Source organism: Colletotrichum truncatum (genome assembly GCF_014235925.2).
Source record: "Colletotrichum truncatum strain CMES1059 chromosome Unknown Contig_0006, whole genome shotgun sequence".
Classification (NCBI taxonomy): domain Eukaryota; kingdom Fungi; phylum Ascomycota; class Sordariomycetes; order Glomerellales; family Glomerellaceae; genus Colletotrichum; species Colletotrichum truncatum.
The window spans coordinates 139,965-156,566 of NW_027222403.1; the positions used below are offsets into that span (position 1 = coordinate 139,965).

At 51.3% G+C, this 16,602-nt stretch overlaps 4 protein-coding genes across 4 annotated transcripts; 2 read left to right on the plus strand and 2 right to left on the minus strand.

Moving 5' to 3' along the window:
- Positions 1 to 1,135: 1,135 nt before the first annotated feature.
- On the minus strand, positions 1,136 to 2,420 carry CTRU02_209301 (uncharacterized protein; the record flags this gene model as incomplete). Its single annotated transcript, XM_070205241.1, has 2 exons — positions 1,136 to 1,655; positions 1,723 to 2,420. 2 exons carry the CDS (start codon positions 2,418 to 2,420, stop codon positions 1,136 to 1,138), a joined length of 1,218 nt encoding a protein of 405 aa, XP_070060889.1.
- Positions 2,421 to 2,766: 346 nt separating this feature from the next.
- CTRU02_209302 (uncharacterized protein) lies at positions 2,767 to 9,114 on the minus strand (the record flags this gene model as incomplete). The annotated part of the gene is made up of 1 exon (XM_036726863.1): positions 2,767 to 9,114. One exon carries the CDS (start codon positions 9,112 to 9,114, stop codon positions 2,767 to 2,769), a length of 6,348 nt encoding a protein of 2,115 aa, XP_036581572.1.
- Positions 9,115 to 9,835: 721 nt separating this feature from the next.
- CTRU02_209303 (mule transposase domain protein) lies at positions 9,836 to 10,090 on the plus strand (the record flags this gene model as incomplete). The annotated part of the gene is made up of 1 exon (XM_070205242.1): positions 9,836 to 10,090. The coding sequence occupies one exon, from the start codon at positions 9,836 to 9,838 to the stop codon at positions 10,088 to 10,090; it is 255 nt and encodes an 84-aa protein (XP_070060890.1).
- A 670-nt stretch (positions 10,091 to 10,760) lies between these two features.
- CTRU02_209304 (DNA mismatch repair protein msh6) lies at positions 10,761 to 14,596 on the plus strand (the record flags this gene model as incomplete). The annotated part of the gene is made up of 5 exons (XM_036726862.1): positions 10,761 to 11,072; positions 11,131 to 11,178; positions 11,245 to 11,416; positions 11,468 to 13,872; positions 13,922 to 14,596. The coding sequence occupies 5 exons, from the start codon at positions 10,761 to 10,763 to the stop codon at positions 14,594 to 14,596; spliced, it is 3,612 nt and encodes a 1,203-aa protein (XP_036581571.1).
- Positions 14,597 to 16,602: the final 2,006 nt, after the last annotated feature.

A 16,602-nucleotide genomic window follows, 5' to 3' on the forward strand; every position in this document is an offset into this window, starting at 1 on the left:
AAGCTAGTAAAAGCCTAGGTCGATCAGCATACCTATTTTAGCAATATAGCTACTTCGCAAGTTGAGGGTATTTATGCACTACTTAAATCGTACTTGAAACGATCTATATTAGACCTTTTTGAAGCTTGGCAAGCAATAAAGCATGCTTTACTAAATCAGCTATCGGATCTAAAGTCAAATCAAGTTAAATAGCAAATACGGATACTAGTTAAGCTTTCAGGGTCAATGTACGGCGCAGTGCTTGGCTAGGTATCGCATAAAGCCTTGCGCAAAGTAGAAGAGCAACGGAAGCTACTTACGAAGAAAGACACAAATCCTTCTACAGCCTGTACGGGGACGTTTTCTCGAGTATATAGTCTCCCATGCTTATACAAATTAAAGACTTTACAAGAACAGAATCTTGTTCTTCTACGTGAGCACTTCCATGCATATTGGCATTTAAGGCGTGATGGAGCGTCGCAGCTATTGCTGGAGCCTTGCCAGCGCATAGAGCCCAGGTTGCAATTAGAGAATCCCAGTATTCCCAAATCAAGCACTAGACGAGAGCCTAGCGGGTTCGAAGTTGTTGAAGTTGCTTCACGGGCCCTAAGCAAATGCAGTAGGTGTCATATAGTTGGCCATACTATGACTTCAAAGGCGTGCCCTCTGCGATACACGCATTTATTGCCTGAACCGACACCTACTCCAGATCCAGCTATAGTATCAACTACGATATTTACCAAGACGACGACAGATACACAATGTCACAGTTCTTCCTGCTAGCACGTGGCTACAACAGGCAGAGGTCGGAACCGTGATAAGAACAGAGATGTAAATAGAATGATGCAGAAGTCAAACAAACGGTCACAAGGCAATAAACAACGATGAATTGATAAACGTAGGTATAAGCAGTTGGTCTTCTATTGAGTTGGTCTACTGACGATGATGCTGTCGAGGGCGTCTCTTATACGGGTACGGCCAGCACGTGAGATATCACGTGCCCCTGATGACTGTTCATAGAACTGTGACAGGTGCCCCTCCCAAAAAAAGACGATCGTCCCGATCGACAGTAAAAATGAAAACTAATTACATGAATTTGTCCCTTCCATTACCCATCTATCGCGAAGAATCACGACCCTGACGATGAAATCCTATCCTAATCGCGGTCCAGCATGTTACTAAAGCGGCTCTGCTTAGCCGGGCCTGCGATGTTCTCGGTGGCGACGCGCTTGTCGCCCTTCTGCAACTTGGCAACAGCTTCGCGCAGTTCCACGATCTTACCGCGGAGGGCTGCAATTTCGTCATCCTTGGTAGCGATGACGCGGTTGACCTCTGCGGCGATCATTTCCTTGCTGGCAGCAGTCGCTTCGAGTGCTTTGAGGCGATCGTTGACGCTCGCGACGTCGACGGTGGACTGGGCTTTCTCGTCGAGTTCGTTGAGGCGAGGGATGATCTCCTCGTTGACGCCGTCAACGATTTTCTTCACATTCTTGGTGACCGTCTCGTTCATTCCGTGAACGTCACCTTCGAAAGCCTGAAGCGCCTTTTCCATATTCTTGAGTTGCTTGCGAGCGGTTGTATCGGTGGCGGTCATGTAGCTGATATTCACGAGCGGGGGAACAGAGGAGGTCGGCTCGGTGAACAGCAATGAGGTGGCCCGCGATGGTACCGTTGACCTGACCGTCGCCAGTATAAAAGACGGTTGCGAGAACCTGGGCGCGGGACGGCAAGTGTTCCGTGTACGAGGCGTTGTTGTTGTACGCGGTGTAGGCGCGTTTGCAAGCGTCCTGAACGCGACGAATGAACAGGTTGGAGGAGGGGGTGGCTGGGCCGGTGAAGTTGTCGAGACAAGCCTCGATCTCCTCGAGCAACATATCGTCCGGGTAGAAGGCGAACGCGTCCTGGGCGCGCTTTTTAGCGTCTCGGACCTGGGTGCTATCGACCTTGGTAGCGGCACGCTTCTTCTTCTTGGGGGTGCCGGACTTCTTGCCAGCCTTGGCCTTCTTAGCCTTGGGGGCGGGAGTGGCCTCGACGGCTGAGGCGTCGGACTCCTCCTCCTCGCTGGACTCGTCAACTGGCTCGGGGTTGCTCTTCTTGGCCTTCTTCTTGGCCTTGCCCTTGCTGGTCTTCTTGGGCTGGTCTTCCTCGACCGTCTCGGTAGGTTCGGCGTGGGCTTCGTGGGCCTTGTTAGCCTCGTCGGCGTCGAACATGGTGGTGTCCTGCTGGTCACCAGTGTGTTCAGTGGCGGCCACGGTGATTTCCTCGGCGGCGCTCTCGCTGACGACGTGAAGTTCCTCGTCGGCCAGGCCGAAGTTGTCTCCGAGGTTCTCGTCGTCGGTCTGGGTCTCGTTGTTGCCTACGTCGCTTCCGGGGGCTGCGACGGAGCCGGTGGGGGTTTCGGCGATCTCGTCGGTGTCTTGGCGAGTGCGTTGGGAAGACATCTTCGCGTTCTTGATGTCGAATCTCGCAATTGGGACGTGTAGTAGTGGTAAGTTGAAAGTCTTGATGAGAATAGAAGGGGTTTGTGATGTGTTATGAAGTGGGAGATTTGTTGATTTTCTGTTGTGTGGGTGGAAGTGGGATTTATATAGTAGGAAAAGTTCACTTTTTGTGGTGGTGGTGGTGAAAGTGAAAAGGCAGAGTTTTTCGCTGCCTATGAGGCAAGTGCCTAAGAAGGGAAGGAACGAGTGTTTTGTGCGAAATTCCATTACGTTAACAAAGGGAATAATCTCGCTGATATCGCTTTATTAGGAATCAGCTGTTTTGTCGCAGAATAGCGACATTGTTCTAGTTGTTTCGTTGTTGGCGTCGCTTGGAGCGGTAGGTTGGTGTAACCTCCGCGTCGACGGGATATCTCGCCTCATACTCGTTGACGAGCTCTGCTGCGTTGGTCTCAAGCGATTCGCGAAGCTCCCAGGTGTCGAACCTTGCGGTAAATCCCTTCCAGCGAACGAGATATTCGATCCTTGGCTCGCGTTTTCTCCGGTTGATTCTGCGGCTTACAATGTGGTCGATTTCCCATTCTTCGCTGCCGTCAACCTCGATAGGTTGGGGCGGCTGTTGTTCACGGTTGAATGGGTCGTCTCCCTGGGCTGGCTTGTATAGCTGCGCTACCGATAGGATTGGAAAAATTCGCCAATGGGCCGGGAGGTCGACTTCGTAAGCTGTTGGGCTCACAATTCGAACGATTCGAAAGGGGCCCATACGTCGTGACGTCCACTTGTTATGGCGTTGGCCAGGTAAGTGGAAGCCCTTCCCTAGTCTTATCCAAACCTCGTCGCCAACGGAGAATCTGACGTCTGAGTGCTTTTTGTCGTAGCGTTCCTTTCTCAGCGAGTTCGCTATATCGATCAAAGCCGCTGCCTCGTCCTGGTATATCTTTCTTATGACGTCGATAGACTCGGTTGGAGCGTCTTTTTCCGCGATGACGTCGAGAGTGCTTCGAGGCTTGAATCCGTATACGACCTCATTGGGAGATCTCCCGATCGTTGCGGTGTACGAGTTGTTGAGGTTGTGTTGCAGCGCTGGGAGAACCTCTGGCCATGGGGTTTCCGGGTACTCTGAAAGTTGGAATCGGATTGCAATTTCCGCTGTTTGGTTTGTTCTCTCGCTCTGGCCGTCAGTCTGTGGGTGGTAGGCTGTCGACAAGAGCAGTTTCACTCCGAGAGTGCGGAATATCGCGGTCCAGACGGCTGAGATGAACTTGGGGTCTCTGTCGCTGATGATACGACGTGGAAGTCCCCAGTCAGCCAGTTGGAAGGCCCTAATAAGGACTATTGCCCACTCCTTGGCTCCGTACGTGGTGTGGCCTGGTAGAAGTATAACTTTCTTCGAGAATTTGTCCGTTGTGGGCGCAAGCGTATCAAACCACTCGAATCCAGGTAGTGCCCACGGACTCCCTCGTGCTTCTACTTTCGGTAAATCGGTAACGAAGTCGATTGTTACGGTATCGAAGGGGATTCCCACGACTGGAATCGGCTGCAGGGTGCCTGGTGGTCTTTGCCGGTCGACTTGGTTTTCCTTACATCTCGGGCAGTAGGCGATATATCGCTTTACTACCGATCGCTTGTTTCGTATCTGGAAGCTGGCTAGCTCTGCTAGCATGCGGTCTACGCCGAAATGGTGCTTTTGATCGTGGGCAAGGCTGAGAACTTCCACGACGGCTTTGCGTGGGATACACAGCCTTTTTGTCCCATCATACGCACGGTGGAATAGGAAGCCTGTCTCTGATAGTTGCCACGGGGAGATTCGACGACGAATCGGCGTGCGCCTCTCGTTCCGAGCACGATTTTCCTCGTCGTCTGCCTCCTTAGGTGACCACCACTCATCGCCACTCTCTTGTTGTCTCTTGAGTTGCTGGATCAGTTTTCCGTACTTTGGGTCGGCTTCGTAATTTTCAACGATGGTTTTGGCGAAGTCTTCGCCTATCCCAATCGTGAACCCTCCTGGTTCTCCCAACCGTTCGTCGTCCTCTGAGTTGAAAGCTGCGATATTCTCATCGTCGTGAATATCTGCGAGTACGTCGCTTTCTTCGAACGGGTCTGCTCTACCTGTTGCCACCAGCAACGGTAGACGCGAGAGAGCGTCGGGTACAACGTTGAGTTTCCCTGGGACGTGGGTGACGTTGAGGTTGAATTGAGAGAGGTAGTTGGCGGCACTCGCCAACCGAAGGTTTGCTTTGTTGAGATCCATCGTTCTCAACGACGTGTGGGTGAGAATTCCCTTTGTGGCTGCGTGGTCCGTAAGGATCTGTACTGGGTTCCTGTTTGATTGCACCAGTTTCCTAAGTTTCCTTACTGCCCACACCACTGCTGCTACCTCCGCCTCGGTCGCGAAGTATCGCTTCTCTGTTGGGGATGTTACTTTTGAGAGAAACAGCACTGGTTGGATATGCTTTTGTGGGATGTCTTTTCCGGGAATTCCTACGCCGTCCCAGGTAATATCCATCTGGAACACCATAAGCCCGAATCCTCCCTTGCAAGCGTCGATCTTAAAGAATAAGGGTTTTTCTGGGTTATGGTGGTATCTCACGACCTGGTCGCAGAGATTCTTTTGTAACGTTTCCCATGCTTCCGTTTCTTCTAGCGTTGGCTCGAAAGTCGTACGTTGGAACCGTTTAGTTCTTACAGCCCTATTGAGGCCTGTTGGCAACTGGTCCTCCTTGCGTAGGATCGCGGCTAGCTCGGTTTTCCTTTCGTTAAGGGGGGCTGCGATCACGTCGTACCATGGAATGTCTTTTCGAAGCCATCCTGCCATTCCGAGGTATTTCTCGAGATCGCTAAGGTTTTTTGGGAACCTGAGATTCTTAAATGCAGCGATTCGATCGTCCGTTCTGCGTATCCCTTGTCCGTCCACGATATGGCCGAGAAGTTTCACGGAAGGGAAACCAGCGAATGACTTTTTCGCTGCTATGTTGAGCCTGTTGTTGTTGATTATGTTGAGGACTGTTTCAACATGCTTAAGGTGGTTTTCGTCGGTATCGCTGAAGATCACGATATCGTCGATGTACGCGCGAACGAAGTGTTTATGGTCCTGGAAGATGCGATCCATGAATCGTTGGGCGTAAGCCGGCGAGTTCTTGAATCCCATGAGCACTACGTTCGAGATCTCGATACCACGGGGACTTATCACTGCCATCCTGTTACGGTGCTTCGAGTGGATAGGCAACTGGTGAAAGAACCCGGTGGCGTCGAAGAGGGTAATTCTTTTCTTGCCACGAATCGCGTTCATGATGTCGTCTTGGTCTGGCAAGGGGTAAACGTCTGGGACCGCTAGACGGTTGAGTGGGCGTAAGTCCGCGACCACTCTGGGTTTTCTCGCGGTCTCCGTTTGTCGCCATACGATGAAAAGAGGACAGGCAATCGGGATTGGCTTGCCGTCAGCCCAATCCATCTTTCCCTCGGTGTGAAGTTGGCCGTAGGTTTCGTCTAAAACCGCGAGGTCTTCGAGACCGAGTGGATAAACCTTTATGTTGGTTTTTTGGTTCTGCCATCCGTCGACGAGGTCGATTCGCATACGTTCCTCGTCGGGGAGTGGTATGATACCCTTGTTGTGATAGATATCGTACCTGTCGAGGATTTTCCGCAGTTGTTGCGCGAATTCCTTGTCGAAGTCACATATCTCGACGCCGTGCTTGCTGAGAATCACTGGCACGTCGTCTGGTTTAGAGATTCCGTAGTCTGGTATCTCGTCTATCCATGGTTTGGTGCTTCCTTCTGGGGTGCTTTCCTCGTTAGTTATGTTGAATATTGCGTTGTCCTGCTTATTTTCAGCTTCGAGGTCGCTGAGCAGGATACTCGTGTCCCCTGGTGGTTGTTTCGTGAGGTGACCGATACGGTGGCCTTTGGGGATTCGCATTTCTGAATTTCCTTTATTATGGATGAGAAATAGCGCTGGGGTCGCGAGATCTACCGTACTGTAGATCGCTGCCTCATGTGTTGGGTGGAAGTGCCAGGTCTCGCTCCCGTCGTTACTATCCCTTGGCAGAGGGCTGTATCGTCCCGGGACGAAGACTTGACTCTTCCGTGGAATTGTTACTGCGTAGGCGTTGTCCACGCGCCTGGCGGGTGGCGTCTGCCGTCGATACTCAACGGGCGCCTCCATATTAAATACGGATCGAAACTTAACAACAGACTTGTTGAAGTCTACGACGAGACCGTGTTCCTCACAGAAGGGGGTGCCGAGCAATAGGTTTGCTCCGAGCATGTTGACAACCCCTGCTGTGACAATAACGTGTGCGTTCACGTCTGTCTCGCCTATTTTACCAGGGACGTAGAAGTCAAATGTTACTTCTTCTGTGACCTGGAAGGTGGAATCTACGGCGTTCATTTTCCTTGGTTCGATCGCTCGAAAAGACGATTTGCGGGCGAATCGTGTGACCCAGGACTTTTCAACTAGTATGGTTGAGGCTCCTGTGTCGATACACACCTCGTCTGGTTCGCTATTGTCGTCGGCTTTGACGTGGAGTCGAAGGTGTGTTCTTTTCGAGGGCATGCCACGCTTATTCGGTTTCGTCTGAGCGTCGATGATTTGGCCTGGTGCTAACTTCGGCAACTCTCTGATTTCGTGGTTTTTCACGGCTACTCCAGCGAAGTCGCTAGGCAGCTCCGTCTGGGGCTCTGTTTGACACGCCGTCGTGACTACCGTTACTTCCTCTTGTATTTGAGGAGATGGGGGAGGGATCTCTGCCTTGGGAGTGGTCGCCTCGTGGGCGCGGAAGGCAACGTCACTAGTCCATCCTGTATGGGCTACCTCTTCCTCTTGTGGTTGTGCCGCTGGAACTTCTACGACGTCTTCGAGGATATACCCGTGATCGACGAGGTGATTGATCATGTCCTCGTCCGATTCGTCTTCCCACACGAACTTAGCGTCGTTAGGCGGTTGACCCGGACGGTTATACCGGGCGAATCGCCTTGAGTTCGGGAACTTCTGCTGTGCGTTCCAGGGTTTGCGGTCTTTCCAGTTTTGTTGTTTCCAGTTAGGTTGCGTTTTCTTTTGTTGCCATTGGGGCTGGTCACGTTGTAGCTGGGGAAAATCGCGTTTCTCTTGGTTCCTGTTGTTCCAGGCTGGGCGTGGTTCTCCCCATAGAGCGTTATCCTCACTGTCTGGGGCGGTTGTGTGAAGAACCTCGATTGGGGTCTGCAGGTATCTTCGAATAACTCCGCGTTTTTCCTCGGCGAGTCTGAGATAGCTCTCAACCGTATCATTAAGCGTTGGTTCGTGGAGAAATCGTTGCAGAGATGGGTCCAGAGCGTTGTAGAATATCGTGAGTAGTTGCTGCTGGGGCGTTGACGATCCCAACCATGCTCTGCCATATTTGAAGCAGTCTTGGGCGAATAATCGGATATCCTTGTTGCTACCGATCTTTTCTACGGTGAACTTGTTGGATACTACCCATTGGATTGCTTCTATCTGGGTTGGCCCGAAGCGGGCTCTCAGTCCCTTCTGCAGGCCGAACCATCCCTGGGCCTTGTACTGGTTCCTTTCCACGGGCCCGAGGTGATATTCCCACCAGCTGAGTGCTTTGCCTCTAAGTAGGCTCTGCCATTCTCTGAAGACCTCGTCTCGGGCGTGAGGATCAACGATCTTGGCTTCGATCGCCGAGAGCCATAGGTCTACGTCTCGGTAGCATGGTGTCTCTCGGTCGTGGAATATGGGCTCCCTGCCGTACTTGCTGTCGGCGTCGGGCCAGAATACTCCGTATCGTTGCTGAATGTTCGTTATGGCCGCGAATCTCCTCCCTGGGTTCGGTAGTTCCGATCCCGGCGTTGCCGTGCCCAACAGCCTTCCGAACGCGTTTATTAGCATTGCCTCGAACTGCTGCTGCATTTGAGGGGGCGGTGGAGTCTGGAAGGATGGAAATCCCGTTGCCATTGGGTATGGCATCTGCCCCTGAGGGGGAAGGTATCCTCCTGTGCCGGGGGGCATATATTGCTGTTGAGGATTCCATCCCTGGCTCGGTATAAATTGCGTTCCCTCCGATGGGGTCCCCATGACTCGTGCCTCCGTTTTTGGAGGAATAACCTCGGCTTGCGGCGGTTTCGTATATTGTTGTTGATTTGACGGTCCTACTTGCTGAAAAGTTTGTTGAGGTTGGCTTGCAGTTGTATCCGATACCGCTGACTGTGGCTTTTGGGGGTCTTCGTGATTCCCCTCGTATTGGCCGTGCTTGAGTGGTGCCCCAGGAGGTTGTTGCTCTTGCTGTTGAAGCTGTGTTGGCGGCGTAATTGGCCCTGGTTCGGTGGTTTCGTTGTTTCTCACGGGTTGCTTGCCTTTCGTGATGTCTAACTCTTCCGAGCTTGGTTCTCCGAATTGTCCTTGAAGGTCCTGGAGTTCTCGGGCGTAGATAATCGCCCTGGCGATGCTATTTACCGCCTCGTTATAGTCGTAATTCTCTATCCTCCAGCTGTCTTCGAGTTGCGTTGCCTGAGTCCAGGTTCTATCGTCGTATCTGACGTCGATTCGGCCGATATTCGTATTCCACGCGATGAACGCTATAACACTCGTATATGCTCGGAAGGAGTCTGAAATTCTTGTTGTTTTGGGATCATCGGGATATGTCTCCCAATATCGTAGGAGACGTCTCGCTGTCTCGCGATGACCGTTGTTTAACCTCGGGTTATTTGCGTAACTCATCGTGTAAGTCTACGTTGGCTACGTCGAGGTATGGGTTGTGATTTTGAGCGAGTAGGCTCGTAGGGTGTTTCCCTCGAGATTCTCCGCGATGTATCGCGGTTGAATCGAGAGAAAAAATTGATCGAGATTAAGTTGTGCTACCACTTGTCACAGTTCTTCCTGCTAGCACGTGGCTACAACAGGCAGAGGTCGGAACCGTGATAAGAACAGAGATGTAAATAGAATGATGCAGAAGTCAAACAAACGGTCACAAGGCAATAAACAACGATGAATTGATAAACGTAGGTATAAGCAGTTGGTCTTCTATTGAGTTGGTCTACTGACGATGATGCTGTCGAGGGCGTCTCTTATACGGGTACGGCCAGCACGTGAGATATCACGTGCCCCTGATGACTGTTCATAGAACTGTGACACACAAGAACCTCCTTCAAACGCCGTGCAGGACGTACCAGAGTTAGTTTAACCGACTATTGCTATAGTAGTAGAGACTAGTATATCACCACCTCGGGTATTATCACTATTTGCGCATTCGCATTCACCTTCGCTGCCAGGATACGATTCACCTTAGGCGATATACGGACGGTACTATGCAGCAAGAAGCGCCTGGTACGGTGCTCAACCTCGTGGGAGTGTTAAAACAAACCAGGAGTATCGAAGGGTAATAGGACTTCCGCTACGTTATGACAAAAAGTGTTATAAGTAGTGTCTTGACTATAAGCAGATGAAAGGACGCTACACTACCTTACACGGGTCAAGGGATTGGACGAAGGAGGAGATGATGGCTTATCTGGACTGGGATAGGGCTAAACACAAACGGGTCGATGAGCTGATTATTGCGGAAGATGGACAAAACCCCTTTAAAAACAGTGAGAGAGGTATGAGCGAAGTCTGGAAACGAGTCGAGCAAGATAAGGCAGAGCAGGAGGCGTTATACGCTGGTAGTAAGCCCGAAGAGTGTATCGTAGTAAAGTCGTAAACTTTCCGGATAAGTTTGATGCAGGCCGTGCCTTTCATTGGCTCATGAGCCCTATATCAGAGTTGCTTAGTCATTTCCACGGGTACCCGTGAAATTTTACACGCACGGGTACCCGTGAACCTATTGGGAGCCCACCACCGTGATTGATAGTCAGCGCGTGCTAGCAATTACCCAACCACAGAAAATGGCCTGTGCTTTCTTTTTTGTCCTTCTCCCCCCACTTTTGAGGAGTTAAATGTGAGCCTCTGCGAGGCACGCCCACTACACTTACAAGGGGTACTGGCTGTTCAATTAAACGCAGAACGCGGCGACGCGGTTACGCGACTCCACGATCTTTCCCGACGCGCCTCCCTGTAGCACTGCCGAACCCCAGGACTGCCTCCAGTCTGAAAAAGGTATACACCCACCTACGCATAGCTACTGCCGCCTTCTTCCTCGTCCCTCTTTTAGCTTCTGACCAGGAGGACACCAACGCTCCGTTTCAATAGCGGGTGTCTGTTTGTTTTGTCAATTTGCCTCCCACTTCCACCACTATTCTTCCGCTGACCTGCCAAACCCTAGGGTGGACAGATCAAACTTGTCGCCGTCTTGATTTGTTTTCTTGCAAGACTTCCCTTTATTTGTCCTTCTCCCAAACGAATAACAGTCCGATTCGAGAGACGTCGCAGCCATGGGAGACAAATCTTCCCCAGCCGCTCGCACGCCGGCTAAAACTCCCACCTCGCTCAAGCGGCAGCCATCTTCAGCTGGGGGTACTCAAAAGACCATCATGCAGTTCTTTTCTAAGCCTGCTAGTTCTGTCTCTCGTTCAACCCCCAAGGCTGCTGCACCGGCTCCCGACTCGTCCCCATGCTTGAAAGAGTCGACGCGAACGAACTCGCTCCCCAAGTCTAAGCCACCTCCGAGCTTTACCCCAGTACCCAGTAGCGATGCTCTGGAACCTTCGAGCTCCCAGGAAAACATAGGCAGTACAGGACTCAAGGTAGCTCATGACTTCTTTAAACTGCCGTTTACTCCAGCTAAACATGGCAAATTTGCAGATCTCAAGTACCAGACCAATTCTGGCATCCTCGAGCCCTACGCGCAAGGTGAGTTTCTTCTGCTCCTTTTAACCACACGTTGATGAGTTGTAATCTGACTTGTCTCTTTTTTAGTCGAGAAAGCCGGTTAATTATGCAGAACCATCCGACGACGAAGACGAAGACCCATTTGTTCGTATTCGAGCTGCAGGCTCGCGCAGCCGCACTAAGACACCAGCTGTACCGGTTGACGATGGCGATGACTATGAGGACGCCGAGAGCAATGATGCAGTCGATGAGGATGATGGTAAGGTCATGCCGCCGGTACGAGGTTACAATATGTTGACTTGAACATCAGAAATGGCCGATTTCGTCGTATCTGACGAGTCAGACGGTCCATCCCGCTCCAAAAAGAGGAAGCGCCGTGACACTACCAAGACGACCCAATCACGAAAGAAAACAACGGTCTCGTCTCCTATCAAAGAAGAAGAGCATTACGAAGAGGACGAGACTATGGAAGAAATACCGTCCACTTCAACGGCCCAGAAGTGGCGCTATGATCCAAACCATGTTGCTTCCGGTAGCCCTCGGACCTCCAATAGTCCCGCAATGCGCCGACCAGCAGTCTCTAATCGCAAGGAGAAGCCTCACACCAAAGAGCCCGAGGACCGCTATCCTTGGTTGGCCAACATTCAGGACATCAACCGGAACCCCCCCGGTCATGCTGAACACGATCCTTCTTCCATCTACATACCTCCCGGAGCGTGGAACAAGTTCTCACCATTCGAGAAACAATACTGGGAGATAAAGCAGAAGCTCTGGGATACTGTCGTCTTCTTCAAGAAGGGAAAGTTCTACGAGCTTTACGAAAACGATGCGACCATCGGGCATCAGCTTTTTGATCTGAAGCTCACTGATCGTGTCAACATGCGCATGGTCGGTGTTCCCGAGAGCTCTCTCGACATGTGGGTCAACCAATTCGTCGCCAAAGGCTACAAGGTTGCCCGAGTCGATCAAATGGAGTCTGCTCTGGGTAAAGAGATGAGGGAGAGAGATGACTCCTCCGCTAAGGGAAAGAAGGCCGACAAGATTATCCGCCGTGAGTTGGCTTGCATTCTGACAGGAGGTACTCTTGTAGACGGAAGTATGTTGCAGGATGATCTGGCGACGTACTGCGCTTCTATCAAGGAGTCAGTCATCGACGGCAACCCTGCGTTTGGAATCACGTTTGTGGACTGTGCAACTGGACAGTTCTTCATTTCAGAATTTGAAGATGATGCCGACCTGACAAAGTTCGAGACTTTCGTTGCCCAGACCAGTCCTAGAGAGCTCATCCTGGAAAAGTCTCGGCTTTCGACCAAGGCTATTCGAATTCTCAAGAATAACACATCTCCGATGACCATTTGGAACTATCTCAAGCCAGGCACTGAGTTTTTGGATGCCGACATGAGCCGCCGAGAAATCACAAGCAGTGGATACTTTTCAAAGGAAGACGACGATGACGAGGTTTTGCCGGAGACTCTGGCGCAAGCCCAAGGCAAAGATCTGCTCATGTCCGCTCTTGGTGGCTTGATTCATTATCTCAAGTTTTTAAAGCTTGAAGGAAGCCTGCTGTCGCAGGGCAATTTTGAGTGGTATACCCCTATTCGCCGCAACGGCACGCTCATCTTGGATGGCCAGACATTGATCAACCTGGAGATTTTCTCCAACACTGTGAATGGCGGGCATGAGGGCACCCTCTTCACATTACTGAATCGATGTGTCACACCATTCGGCAAACGTCTGTTCCGCCAGTGGGTGTGCCATCCACTTTGTGATATCCAGCGGATTAATGAGCGGCTTGATGCTGTCGACATGCTCAACTCTGACCGAGGTGTACGAGAGCAGTTTTCGTCACAGATGACCAAGATGCCAGACTTGGAACGCCTGATTTCGAGGATTCACGCCACACTGTGCAAGCCAGAGGACTTCGTGCGCGTACTGGAAGGGTTCGAACAGATCGAGTACACTATGGGACTGTTGGGTGCCTTTGGTGGAGGTAACGGCCTCGTCGACCGGCTTCTCTCTTCGATGCCTAACCTGAGCGAACCTCTATCCTACTGGAAGACGGCGTTCGATCGAAAGAAGGCCAGAGATGAACGGTTGCTCATTCCTGAGCGCGGCATTGAGGAGGATTTCGACAACAGCCAGGACCGTATCGAAGAGATCAAACAGGAGCTGCAATCGCTTCTAGGGAGCAAAAAGTCAGAACTGAAGTGCAAGGCCATTAAGTTTACTGATATTGGCAAGGAGGTGTACCAAATTGAGGTTCCCAAAGCGGTCAAGGTGCCGAACAATTGGCGCCAAATGTCAGCAACCGCGAGCGTCAAGCGTTACTACTTTCACGAGCTCACGGATTTGGTTCGAGAACTTCAAGAGGCAGAGGAGACTCATTCTCAGATTGTTAAAGAAGTTGCTGTACGCTTCTTCCGGCGTTTCGACGCTGACTATGAGACTTGGGCCCAGTCGATCCGAATCATAGCTCAGCTTGACTGTCTCATCAGTCTTGCTCGGGCATCAGCGTCGCTAGGTGAACCTAGTTGCCGGCCGGAGTTTGTCGACCAAGAGAGGAGCGTTGTTGAATTCGAGGAACTTCGCCACCCTTGCATGCTAGACACAGTGGCCGACTTCATCCCCAATGATGTCAAGCTGGGAGGTCAAACCGCCAACATCAACCTGCTGACCGGTGCGAACGCTGCTGGCAAGTCAACTGTACTACGAATGGTAAGAATAGTCTGTTCTAAATAGTCCACACGCTAACCATGTCACCTAGTCTTGTATTGCAGTTATCATGGCACAAATTGGATGTTATGTTCCCGCCTTGTCCGCAAGGCTTACTCCAGTTGACCGTATCATGTCACGGTTGGGTGCAAACGACAACATTTTTGCTTCACAGTCGACTTTCTTTGTCGAGCTGTCGGAGACGAAAAAGATTCTGTCGGAAGCCACTCCACGATCTCTAGTTATCTTGGACGAGCTTGGACGTGGTACCAGCTCTTACGACGGAGTAGCTGTTGCGCAAGCTGTTCTGCACCATGTAGCCACACATGTAGGCTGCATGGGCTTTTTCGCAACTCACTACCATTCTCTCGCCACGGAATTCGAGAATCACCCTGAAATCAGACCACGCCGCATGCAGATCCATGTTGATGAAGAACAGCGTCGCGTCACATTTCTGTACAAGTTGGAGGATGGTATCGCGGAGGGCAGTTTTGGAATGCACTGTGCAGCCATGTGTGGCATCTCTAATCGTGTTATTGAGAGAGCCGAGGTTGCAGCTAAAGAGTGGGAGCATACTAGCAGGCTTAAGGAGAGCCTGGAAAAGGCCAGATCAGGTTGCTACATCCCTCTGGGTATGCTTAGCGACGTGGCATCGTTACTCAACGGCGGTGATGAAGTCGGCAAAAGGGGTGTCGAGGTCTTGCTTAAAGCTGTCGAGGCACTGTGAGCCTTGGATGGTGTGTTGGAGCGTATGTGTGCGGCCGGTGCTAGACCCAGAATGGCTGCTTGATATCATGATAATGTGGGTAGGGTTTGGGTGCATAGGAGTACTTGTTTGCATGGCTAGAAGGTAAAATAGTAAAAAGTGCGCATATGTACAGATAGAGATGTGTTTTGCTAGTTTCTTTGCCAGGCATTTACGCCTTCAAGGCAGTTGCTAATTTCAATCGAATGGCCGTGAAGTGGACCAAAGAGACACTTTGATGCACGTTGTATGTATTGGGAAGTCGGAATGTCATCGTCCTGAACCTAGGGGGGAAGAGTATTCGGAGTTTGTTGGGGCCCTCCCATGCGAACCTTACGCCCCACCTGATACACGCGATATTTGCAATCGTAAGGGTTAGAAGAGGCCGAATAAGACAGGGTGCAAACATGAGACCGAAGAAGACAAAGGAAAGGGGAACGGCAATAAGAACAATAGGGAGAATAAGGCTGTTACTTTGGACAAAGACGGCGAGGATTAGTTGAGTGGCTGAAGGGGGGGGGGAGAACAAGGATGAAGAGGACGAAAAGGGTATGTGGATGTCGCGAGTACGTCGACGACATGGCGGCAATGCTTCTTTAGGCTATGAGACGGTTGGTCGCTATGGACAAGGTGCCCTGCGGATGTGAATGAAGGTATCAAGACACGGGGTCTAGAATGTTCAGGGTATCAGTTTGTTGCCACACGCCGGCATTTTATGCAAAGAATCAATCGTTGTCTCGCCTCAACAGAGAGAGGATGGCTCAGGCTTATGATTCGGTTGTGCATGGCTCAATATTCTCTTCATTCAAGTTGCTACGTATGGCCCGGACACAGTATACTTTCCTCGATGGCTTCTCGCACAACACGACGTTTATGTTCTTAGTCCTCCTCCCTTAGTCGTACCTTACCCATACGATATAGGTTGGGTATGCTTGGAAATCCGCCTGAGCCGCAGCCACCCGTGTCCCAGGAACCGGATCGGAACGGCCGTAATAACTTCAATAATTACCACCAAGGCGCAATTCATGGCTTTTTTCTGTTTTTAGCCGCATCCCATTAAGGCAGCTGAAAAAGATTTTCACTTGGGGGACCGGATGGAAGTGAGTCTCAAACGCATGTGCTGTGTGAGAGCTGAGAAAGAAAACATTACCCCTGGCAGCAAGGGGCTCGGCGGCACGTCGTATCCGACAAGAATCTCTCCCAGTACAACTTCATCTCGTCAGCCAACAGAGCAACGGCATGAAATACGTGCAGAAGCCCAGTCTCGGGAGGCGTTGAGCCATGAATGGTGCGGTGGCCGATCTCCTGTCCGAGGTGGAATTAGCCGGCGGCGAGGTCGGGGCCGATACGCGGTTCGCCTAGTACGGGTTATTGCAGGACTACCATTAGGCGCCAAACTGCACAGAGGCAAGCGTTACATTCCCAGGTTCAAGGGTTGCCTGTTGCAGAGCTGCCAGGGAACGAACCCTTTATTCAACTGGCACAGAAACTCTTTATCTAACTCAACTGACCCGGTGGCCGGTGAGCTCGGTGAGGCGGCAGACCAGGGGAGTATGAGACGAGGGAGTAACAAGAGACCGGGGAACGGATTCCGAATCCTCCCCCACACTACCGGTCTCGGACTACCAAAACAATTGGTGCAATTGAGATTACGCATGAGCTGTCGCATGCGTTGTATCCTAGGCGATTGCTTAGCTGTGCTTGTAACCGACCCCTGATCTGCCCAAGATATCTCGCGCACGGAAGAAATTCCAAAAGCGTTCCAACCCGTCGTCCAAAACTGCAAATTTCGCGACCCAACATTGTCGAGGATACGAAGAAGTCTAGAACAACTTGCTCCTTCCTCTTCTCGGGAGATTCTCACGGCTGGAAGCGAGGAAGTACGTGCGCCACTTGGGTGTAAGGAATCTGAATGTCTGACCGCATAGGGCATGGATTCTGATCGCGTAGTTCTCTACAAAGTGCAGGTGTTCCGCTATTTGTGCCAG